This window comes from Buteo buteo, chromosome 4 (genome assembly GCF_964188355.1).
Source record: "Buteo buteo chromosome 4, bButBut1.hap1.1, whole genome shotgun sequence".
Taxonomy (NCBI): domain Eukaryota; kingdom Metazoa; phylum Chordata; class Aves; order Accipitriformes; family Accipitridae; genus Buteo; species Buteo buteo.
In genome coordinates this window covers 33,361,902-33,372,621 of record NC_134174.1, presented here as the reverse complement: position 1 = coordinate 33,372,621, position 10,720 = coordinate 33,361,902, and the positions used below count along the sequence as shown (strand labels likewise).

The following is a 10,720-nucleotide window of genomic DNA, read 5'->3' as shown; positions in this document are numbered from 1 at the left end:
CTAAACAATTCTAAATGTTTAATAAGCTCCAACAGTGTGTACCAATTTTGTATGCAATCTCTTTAATTCTTCAGAGAATCATCAGTCAGATAATTTTGCCTCTCTTTAAAACCAGTAGGAGAGAATGAATTATTCATTTTAAACCAGCTGCAATCAGTCTCAGAGATCCCCATCCGGAGGAGCTTAAAGCAATCGCAATATTGAGTCAGGAAAGAGTGAGCTTTGGAAGACCCACACTGGGAATCAAATCCCTGAAGAGGATCTTAATGCCCTTCCCTAATAACTCACCCACCTGGCCTGTCCACCCTGCTCTTGCCAGCAAAATCACTCTGATGGCAGCGGTGGCATCTGTGGGATGTGGGCAGCAGCAGAGGATGCTGCTCCAACAACCCACTGTGCCATGGGACAGGCTTGGTCCAATGCTCAAGTTGCAAAATGATCCAGAAAGTTTCTTGCAAAGTTTTTTGCCACTTTGCTCATGTTTTCATGTGGGACCATGCGTGGTGAAACACATTGCAGCCCCTTAAAGGAGGGTCAGATCATCTTTATGAAACACAGGAACTGCTTTGTGTTCTGAAAACGGTGCTGCCTGATGAATCCCGGTATAACAGTCACTCTCTCTACTTGCCATTTTCCTTACGCTGTATAAACTAGAATAAATAGCATGGGAGTGCTCCTGTTTTCCTAGAAGTAGTACATTGGGAAAAAGGAAATAGAGGTTCATTTTTTTTCTCAGGCAACACTGAGATGTTTTAGTTGATTTTTTCAGATAATTTTGTTTGTATTATTGCATTACACTAACCATGGATTTTTTTAAGTAGTGCTTGTACTGAACATGTTTACACAAGCAAAATTGAATTGTCCAGTTAAAATGCTCCTGGGTAAGATTTACCCTCTAAAACATGAGCATCTGACCCCAAAAGCGAGTTTTTAGGAAGCTGGTGTTCCTCATGGGAGAAGAGGTGTTGAGAGCCAGTATTAGAGTATCTGGAGAGTCCCACCAGTGCCCCAGAGCAAGTGCCCTTGTGAAACACCTTGTAGCAGGCTTATTTCTTTATGTCACCAGTGGGCACAGGCTTTTTGAAGTTTGGGGGGAGTTTTTTTGGAACTTTTTGTAATTTTTTTTGTGTCTAGAAAATTCAGCAGCTCCGAGCACCTCAGTGTGAGAAAGGCTGTTGAGAGAAGACCTTTGTTTTATTTGCTCTTTAATAGCATTGTGGCTGTCATCTACCGTTGGCATACAGTGACAAACAGCCCTGCCTTCCCTCCTCCTACCTGCACGCCGTTTTGGGGTGCTGTGCTTGAATCCAGCAGCCACTAGGTGCCAGTGCCGTTTTACACAAGAACAAGCTTGCTGCTGAACAGAGCCAAAGCCTAGAAAAATTCTTCAGGAATTTGGGCACCTTGCCAGTTGTTAAACATAGCATTACTCATCACGGTTGCTCTTCCCTCTCTTGGGCTGCTCTCCTTCAATGTATAGCCATTTGTGTCTTGCCTACGTGCTCGGGAGGTGAGCAAACCTCCACCTTTTTTTCTTTTATTGGGACATAAACTAGTATGAACTCGAGAAACTTGTGTCCACAGGCTGAGCTGCCTCACAGAGCTCCTTTGCAAAACTTGACCGTGCTGCAACTTTCCTCCTGCACAACATCTTATCCCTCCCGAATTTACCGACAGTATTTGGAGCTGCAGAAGAGATGATAAATTAGGATCCGACTCAAGGCACTAAGGGGCAAGGAGAGAATCCTTCTGCTGTCGCTGGGCTTTGATACAGGCTTTTAGGACCTGTCTGATCCTGTGGTTGTCTGGTGCTGTTTGCATGCATCCCACAAAGGATATTTGTGTGCAACCTACCTACAGGTCCACCAGCAGCTACCTGCTTTTTAACATCTTCACAACTGGGGCTGCGTATGCATGAGGTGGGTCTGGGGACCGGGGAATGTCACTCTCCCAGTGTTTCCATTAAACAGCCCTAAATCTGGACATGCACAGTCCCCATCTCCTGCAGATAGCCAGAGCCAGGTGAGGACAAGTCTCTGGGCATGGAGAGGAGTTTGAGATGGCAGGGAATCTCCAGGGAGAGAGCAGCCCACCCCAGGCACCACGCCAAGGAGAGGGGTTGGTGGGTAGGGGCTAAGTCCCCCAGTAGCACTTAACTAAGGGCAGCTGGGAATTGCCATTTTAGCTGAGACCAAGGTTTTGGGGGGACACAATAATTTCCAGCCCTTGAAAGAAAGGAGCATCCCCTGCGAGCACCATGAGCAGCAGAAGGGACAGGCTGACCTCCAGGCAGCTAGTGACCAGCAGTGTTTTGTGGTCCCTGAGTGGAATGTCACCCTTCAAAAGGTTTGTTTGTTTTTGTTTTATTTTTCCCCCAAAAGGGAAATCCAGCTAGATATGTGATGGGGAGATGAGATGGTCTATGGGAGATTTAGCAGGGCTAGTGGGAAAAGGAAGCCGTGCAAGCTCAAAGATAAAGCAACTCCCCTTGAAAGTCACCGGAGACCTTGTCCCATGGACTTCTAAAGGGGGTTTCAGTGGAACAGGGGAGAGAGTTTCTGGGTGGAATGTTTCAGGGTCTATCCAGCTCCAAAGGTGGAGTTGCTGTGTAATCCTTAGACATGTTTTATTCTCACCTTGCACCTCAGATGTGAGGCCTGTGCTCTAGAGACCTCCAGGAAAGGGCTGGCTGGAAGAAGGGGGAAGGAAAATGCAGGGTGTTTTACCTCCTGCCCTGCAAGCAGCCAAATGTGTGGCCATCTGCTGATTTTTCTGGGCCATTGATCTCATCATTTACAGCTCCAACATGTCTTGGACTTGTTTGTGGAGGATGGATATGGTTTTTGGCTTTGTCTTGCTATCCACTGGGAACCCACATCTTTACAAATGGGAAATAATGTTTTTTAAGTTGGATTGTGGGTTTGAGATTTCTTGAAAAATCATTCTTGCTCTCCAAAATTGATCAGCCAGCTGCTGCTGAGCAAAGAGAGAATCTCAGTTCTCGGAGAGGCGAAACGTTAAAGCACAAAAGCTAATTCTACCATTGCCCTGGTTTCAAAGAAAACAAAAGCAGGACATCAGGAAAAGCTAATGAGGTAAAATAATAGAGCTGGCAGAGCTGTTCTTCTTGCTAAAGCCCAAAATACAGCTGACCTCTTTGTAAGTCTGTAAGAACAATGTCAAGCTATTTTGGCGAAATCTCTTTTGGCTTAGTAGGGAGGCCTTTGGTTGAGTGCTGTGTGCTATCAGTAGCAAGGTGCCAGAACTTCCACCTATTTCCTGGGCTCAGGATTTCTCTGGAAAGGTGCAAACCCAGAACCCTGTGTACTGGGCATGAAAGTAGGAATTGCTATTGCTCAGTCATTTAACTGTGATGGTCTTCCAAGTAACAGGTCCTCAGCTTCTTAAAATGACCAGGGCTGTAGCTGATTTATGTATTGGTGACCTGACAACAGGCTCTTCCCAAGGTGGAACCAATCCTTCACAGCCCTAAATCATGTAGCACTCCATCTAACCCCTTATTTTTGCACGTTGCTCTCTTGCTATTGGTATTGCCCCCAAGACATCAAGTAAGGATCAGGTGAAGAACAAAGGTATTACCACTGTAAAAAATTTATAGCAAAAGTGATTCCTGCAGCATTGACAGATAAATGTTGGCCAAAAAGGTAGTGGGAAAAAACCCTAACCCCTTGATTTTTTACTTAAAAGTGCAGATGCATAACACCACTGATTTTCTGCTGCGTATGCATGCCAAGTGTCCCCAAAGTGCGTGTTGAAAACACTCTCGTCATTGCTGAGCAGCTTGTGACCTTGCCTGTCTGACCTCAAATCAATCCCTACAGAGCAAAGTGTGCTCTTATTTACCATGCACAGGATGACCCTTTCAGATGAAACTTGGGGTATAAAAGGACTGAGGCATGTATGTTGGTTTAAAAAGTTTTAATGATATTTCAAAGTCCAGTTAATGTCCTTGGATTACTCTAGAATTACAGACTTACTTCACAGAATTTAATCCCAGTTATAGTTTCCTTGTAACAGATGATTGAGCTGCCATTTTCACTTCATTCCGATTAAACATACATGATTGTCCTCCAGTAAATGGATAGTGTGATTCTTCACTACACTTCATAGTGTTAAAACTCTATACAAATATTGTACTACGCGTACAAAAATAAGTGCTTCATGCACACACTTTTAATACTGCTTCTTGCCTTTTTCTTTGACATCTTTCTGAACTTACATAAATAGCTGAAAAAGCAGACTAAAGCTACTGAACATGGAAAGCGAGAAACACTTTCTGCCAACAGGAGTCTTTTAGAGTGAGACAGACACGCATGGATATGTTACTCGTTGGCAGTCAAACATGATTTAAAAGACATAGACAGGAGAGAAAATAAAGCCACGATACCTATAACACTCTTGGTTATTTCACCCTCTGTGAACAGGTTTGTTGTTTTCTGCAAAGCTAAGCGTGCTGAACAGCAACTGCAGAGGGCTTGTAATACCTTTAAGATCACCCTAATGAGCTACTTTATAAATAGAAGGGGTCTAATAGGACCACAAACTATACAGTTTATGTGTTTTTGTTCCGTTCTTAGTGAAATCGAGTCAGACGAAGTGTCAGAATAGAAAATAGCTCCTGGTAGTCAACACCTTGTCACAGACCATTGTGCCTTGTACAGTTCTGGGGATGGATGGGAAAAGCTCCACTTAAAACGGCCCGTGTGATGCCACATTACGTCACCTAAACCAGATGAAAAATTTGGGGCCAGATCTGTTGGAATTAATGGGGATCATCAGCCAGCTGGTAAATTCTCTCCCCAAAAAGGGTTTTTTTTGGTCCTAGACTGAGCAGATTCAAATTTTCTTAGTGTGCATATACAAGGTTCCTTGTATATAATTTTATTCCTGTAGAGGTGTCTGTTATTACTGGGCCACTGCTGTGAGCTCTTTTGCTCTAATTAAGTAGAGAACTAGACCTAATGAAGAGCACTTTTCTAGTCAACCTTAATAGTCCTAAAAGTTTTCCTATCTTTCACTGAAGGTGCCATTTGATGGGAGGTTGCTAAAAATATGCTGTTATTTGCTGTTTTGTGACTTGTAGGTATGGCTGAGAAGTAGCAAAGTAAGAGGGAAAACTGCTGAATGTTTGCCTCCTGCTTTAAAAATCAAATTAGTGCTCAAAAGCATGCAAACTAGCCTGTTAGGCTGGGTGGACATGTTTATGATAAATGTCTTTTTTCTTTGGCTGTGCCAGAATGAATTTAAAAGTTGCTTGAGATGCCTGAACACATCCCCACAGCACTGGAGGCTGTAAGAGGCAAACTGGAGACCTCCGTGGGGCAAAAGGACAACCTGTCATTTTATCCACTGCTCTACCTGGCTTGAGAAATTTGGGGGTGAACGGAGGAGACCTCCTGGTGCACAGAGGGGCTTGCTGGAGACACCCCAGCCTTCCCCAGTCCCATGTCACAATGTCCACAGGACCAACTATTTTTGGCACAGGTTGTTGCTTGTAAACACACAACAGCGTGTATGTATGTATACACATATATGTACATATATGTACGTATATATACACACCTGAGAACCATTCATTTTCTGGGCTGAGATTTTGCTTTCTAGTGCGAAAATCTGATTTTGAGTTATTTTATTTTATTTTATTTCTCCTTTCGCCCCCAATATTCTGTTATGAAACTAAAGAACTACAAGAATGAAACTCCGACTAAAAATATAACTTTAGGTGACAGATTAGTTTAAAATCATGAGGGTGTAAGAATTACCAGACTGAGATTTTTTTTTTTTTCTGCCTGTGCTCAATTTAAGGGAACTCGATTAAAGACAGGATTAATATGCTCCATAGCCATCACTGCGTGCAGCGACTGCAAAGGCCGGGTAGGCTTCATAGGCTGCGTACGGTGCTAAATCTTGCCCCATAGTCACCGCTTGCTTGAGCTGAGTGGCTGTGACGGTCGCCGCTGCGTTAGCAATGGTATATCCTGCAGGGGAAAAGAAGGGAAAAATGCAGATTAATGAAAAGACGTTCAAAACTCACCAGCGCCTGATAGTTTTTGATGGGAAGACTTTGCTGTCAATGGGAATGACGTAGGGAATAATGAGTTTGTTAATGGGAATAATTTAATTAAATTAAATAGGTCATTTCTGGCATGTTTTTTCTCCATGTTAAAGGTAATAAAAAAAGCTGGAAAATTAATACATTTTCTCACCCATTATTTGTTAAACAAACTGCTTGAAAAATGCCCCTCTCTGTTGAATATTTTTTCCTTATGCTTCAGTTATTTCTGAGCTAAGAGGGTGTTAATAGTGCTCTGTACACATCCTCCCACACATGACATGAGGAGGGCAAGAAAATGAAGTAATATAGGGGAAATCTGGGCATGTTTCATAGAGAAAATATGGCTCTGATACCCTTCACAGTCAAAATAGATGCAATTCAGGACAGCCACACTAGAGAGGAGGGAATGTCCCTCTATGCAATATCAGGGAGAAAATATTTAGTAAACTGGATTTTTTTTCCCATCAGTTTCTAATGGAAAATGTGGTTTCAACACTTTAAATTTTCCATGGGAAAATGTTAGCTTTGCTGAATCACTGGGAAAACAAACATCATTTGGGGCTCGTTTGCCTGAAAGCAGGGTATAGCAGCTTGTCAACCAGACCACAATATTTTGCTGTGAAAGAATTAAGACAAAGCCCAAATTTGGGAATAGCAGCTGGGATACCCATTGGCTCTGCTGGACCAGGCTCTGCTGCCAGACTAGATCTCCCAGGGTCCAAAATCTCCAAACAACTAGCTGGGCAATGGGATCAAATCAAGGTCAGTCAGAGCCAAGGTCCTCTCAGTGGGGGGAGTAGAGATATTGGGCAAGACTGAGAGCACATTGCCTCGTTGAAGGTGTTACCTTAGGGAAAAACATGAAAAATTCACTATATTTTGAGTATTGTGGCCATTCAAAGTATCTTCCTTGCATCAGCAAAGCGAGGTGCAACATTTCAACTAGGAATTGGGAAATCTGACATTTAAAACATATCTGCCACCATCATAAGAGAAATGAACTGCTACCTGGGCATGGTCTGAGCTGAGCTGGGCTGGGCTTCAGCAAGCCCTGATCAAGGACCGGTGTGTGTTGCAAGCAGAAACTTTAATGTATGTCAATTTGTTGAGTTTCCAAGACAAATAAATAAGGGTGGATGAAAGAAAAAGGAGAGATTATAATTAAGCAGTAAGTGGAGACTGGATTCAATAAAGAGCCCATTTGGTTTCCACGCTGCGGAAGCCTGCACAAACCCAGACAAATTGATTTTTCTGTGGCTTTTGCGGACTCCTGTGGCAGGAAGCCGGATGGATTTTTTTATATTTTTTTTTTTTTTTAAATCCATCCTTGAGACACTCCAAACAACTCAGTAGTACTGACTAATGCATTCCTCATGTGCAGTTTGGCATGTGTTGCTCCCACTACATCAGAAAACCCGTCATGCTGGAGAGCACAGTAAATGTAATGCCTGCAAGCTGGATTCCTGCTCCCAGCCTGTGTTTTCCATGACTCGCCAAGCTGTTTTGGGCAGTTGCAAGAGCTGTTGAGTATGAATTCCCAAACTGGAAAAAAACCTTCCAGTGGGGGTGTGAGAGTTGGGATCGGATCCTAACTTTCACAGTTGCGCCATTTCTTTGACAGATGAAATCAAAAGTGTTGGTTCAAAAAGGAGCTGGGGGTGCTGGGGGAGGACGTGTGGACCGTGACTCAATCAACCGTACATCTTGGTGGGGAGGAAGATCTACTCCATCCTGGGTGGCATTGGCCAGGCTGCAGCCAGCAGATCCAGGGAGGGGACTCATCCCAGATGTGGCACTGAGGACTCCATTTCGGGATCCTGCCTCCTATCTGGGGCTCCTAGTTGAAGGGAGGCATCCACAGACTGGAAGGAGTGGAGTGGAGGTGCGTACTTGGGATGGGGCGCTGAGCAGCGGGGGATCCCTATCCTTGGACGCTGCCCCAAGCAACCTGCGGTACCTGCGGCATTGACCCTACTGGGAGCAGGGTTGGACCAGAGACCCCCGACCCTGGTGCCTCCAGCCTGAGTTGCTCTATGGTGTGTACACTGTAATTGGGGTAGTCCTGATACAGAGCTAAATTACTATATAGGCAATAAAGGTATCACACACATATAAGTAACATGAGTCAATGTAGAGGCGTGGGGGGGAGCACAGCCAGGTCTGTCCTCAGTGGCCAAAACCGGGTTCATTCTTGACATCCACAAGAAAGCAGCAGGAAAAAGAAAATTCCAGAAGACCTTTGCTGTACAGACCTTCCCATACCTGGAAAAGCTGGTGCTGCAGGAGCCACCTCTGCTCCCTCCATGGGAATCCCCAGCGTCTGAAGGGTGTATTCTGCTGCGTAGGTTTTGGCTTCATCAATATAGGCAGTGAGCTTGGGTGGTGTGAAGGGATGTCTGTGAGTACAGCAAAATGTTAGCTTGGTTTTTTTTCTCTAGGACTTTCCTGCAAGATGTTTTGATCCACTCATGGACGGCATCATCCCATATATCAAATGGAAACACTGTTTTACTATGCTGATGCATTAACAAAAGTAGTCTCCTCGTAATAATCCGGTTTGTTTGCTGAGTTTATCAGACCCGGGTCTCATTTTGGACACAGCATCCTTTCAGAGCATGTTGTGCATTTTCAGTCCAAAAGAAAGCCTGCTGCAGTCTGGGTTTTTCTTTAAAATACACAGCAAACAATGTTTTAGGTCAGAAATGTTTAGAACCATATTTGGAGCTGAATTATTAGCATGTTTCTTCAAGCTGCTTTCTTTTTCCCACAAGAGCTACCGTATGCTTTATTTTTGTGCTGAAAAGCACCCTTTTGCCTGATTATTTCTGTCTTTCTGCAATCTTTGCACCACCAGAGAGAGAGCACCAAGTGTGGCAGACATCACTATCAGTCTATTTTAGTTTGTGGATATTTTTCTCCCTAATATATATAAAGGAAATAGAGACTTGTGCAATTGTATTTTGAGGAGAGATGCTAGATAAAATACCATTTAAAAAAATAAATCCAAAACCCCAGAAAACCTCAAATAGTTACGTACATGGTGGGGTTCTGGCTGGCGAGGGCAGGGATGGTGATTTTGTATAGGAAGAGCTGTCTTTGGTCTTGGCCAATTGCAGAGTGGAGCTGGTAAACAGGCTGTCCCCAGTTGTTCTTCTGGCAGATTTCTTCTAAGATCTGGAAGGCAGAAAAGGGATTTTTGCTTGGGTTAATTGGTGTGCGGTGGCCTTCTCACCCAGCTCCAGCCCCTGCACTGGTCAACTTCCTTCCCTGCAATTGGTTTTCAGGGGTGTCGTGGCAGCTTCTTCAAGGCTTAGCAAATAAAAAAAAAAGGCAGACAGGATACTACATTCACCTTGAAGTATAAGCTTCATCTATATGTTTTATACTTGAAAAATCCATTTAATTCCTGAAGTTAATTATTACCCCATTAAATCAGACATCTTTGTCCTTTTGCTGATTAGCTGTTTTATTCTGTTATTGGTGTGGATTTCTTTCAATTCTCCCCAGACACTCTATCTATGCACTTTTCTTTAACAGTGCTAAAACACTAGGGTTGCATTCATCTTCACTGCTCTGTTGCCTCCCTGGCTTAGTGGGTTACAGTGCATGAAAAGTCCAAATCTCCTTTAAAAAAAAAAAAAAAAAGAAAGAAGAAAAAAGGCTGTGTCTCCATCCAATTAATTATACAGGCTTTAATAGACGATTTCTGTTTCTAGTTTGAAAGAGAAATGCTGAACCATGTTGCCCCCAGTCTTAGCACAGCTTATTCCATGGTAATTGGGAATCGCTGTCCGGAAACACTCTTGCTTTGGCTTTGTATTTCTTTTTTTTAAGAAAAAAAAAGAAAAAAACCCAAACACTGGGTATGTGCTGTCCCAAATGGGTTTGAACACAGCATGGTGTGCCCGTGCCTCCCTGTGAGTAGTGCTCGGACCAGTTATGTCTTTCAAGTAGCTCCACCAGCCCTGACACTCAGCTGAGAAGATGTTGTTGAGTCTTGGGGCTTTGTAATGTTGGCCATGCTGCCAGCTGGGTCGGACTGGAGACCCTGGGTGCCTCCAACCTGTGTCTTTCTGTGGTCTACCTTATTTAAAATTTGCACTTAATTTTATTTAAAATTAAAGTGTAAATTTTAAATGTCACTACTGCTTTTAACTTTGTAATCATAACTGCAACTGAAGTTTAGCACTTTGTTGTGTAAATAAACTAGTTCGTTACATTTCTTGACTATGGCAACACTTGTTCCCTGCTGTCCCAATGCCTTTATATGAATGTTGGTTTTATAATCTTACATGAACATCTAAATCCTCAATAAGGCAGACCTGCTTATTAACACTGAGAATGTCAGCTAGGCAGTGGGAATGAAATCCATCATTCGAAGATGCTGTTGAAAAGGTCTCAGTGCAGTGGATGGGAGCAGCTGACCAAGTTGACGGGTATTAATGAGGCTGTCCTATTAACGAGGCTGTTGTGAAGCAAGATGTAGTTCTTTAAGACCTGTTGTTGTGAAATAGTAGCAGTGGGGGGATTAGGGAGCTCAGCTGCTGGGAAAATGTGCCCCAAAAACCTAGTGTTGCAAGTGCCTGGTGCTGTTACTGCACTATTTGAAATACATGGGCGTTTGGCATGGCTGGGAAGAGGAAA

The 10,720-nt window shown here is 43.5% G+C and overlaps 1 protein-coding gene across 2 annotated transcripts in view; it reads right to left on the bottom strand.

Annotated features, from left to right (window-relative positions):
• Window positions 1-3,972: 3,972 nt before the first annotated feature.
• The window catches only part of A1CF (APOBEC1 complementation factor), a 28,978-nt gene continuing 22,230 nt past the window's right edge, over window positions 3,973-10,720 (bottom strand). For both annotated transcript variants that reach the window (XM_075026861.1, XM_075026860.1), the window contains exons 10-12: window positions 9,114-9,250; window positions 8,339-8,472; window positions 3,973-5,999 (exon numbers count right to left, since the gene is read on the bottom strand). In XM_075026861.1, coding sequence (XP_074882962.1) covers window positions 5,848-5,999; window positions 8,339-8,472; window positions 9,114-9,250 — 423 coding nt within the window. In that variant the 3' untranslated portion in view covers window positions 3,973-5,847. The remainder of the gene's footprint in view (window positions 6,000-8,338; window positions 8,473-9,113; window positions 9,251-10,720) is intronic.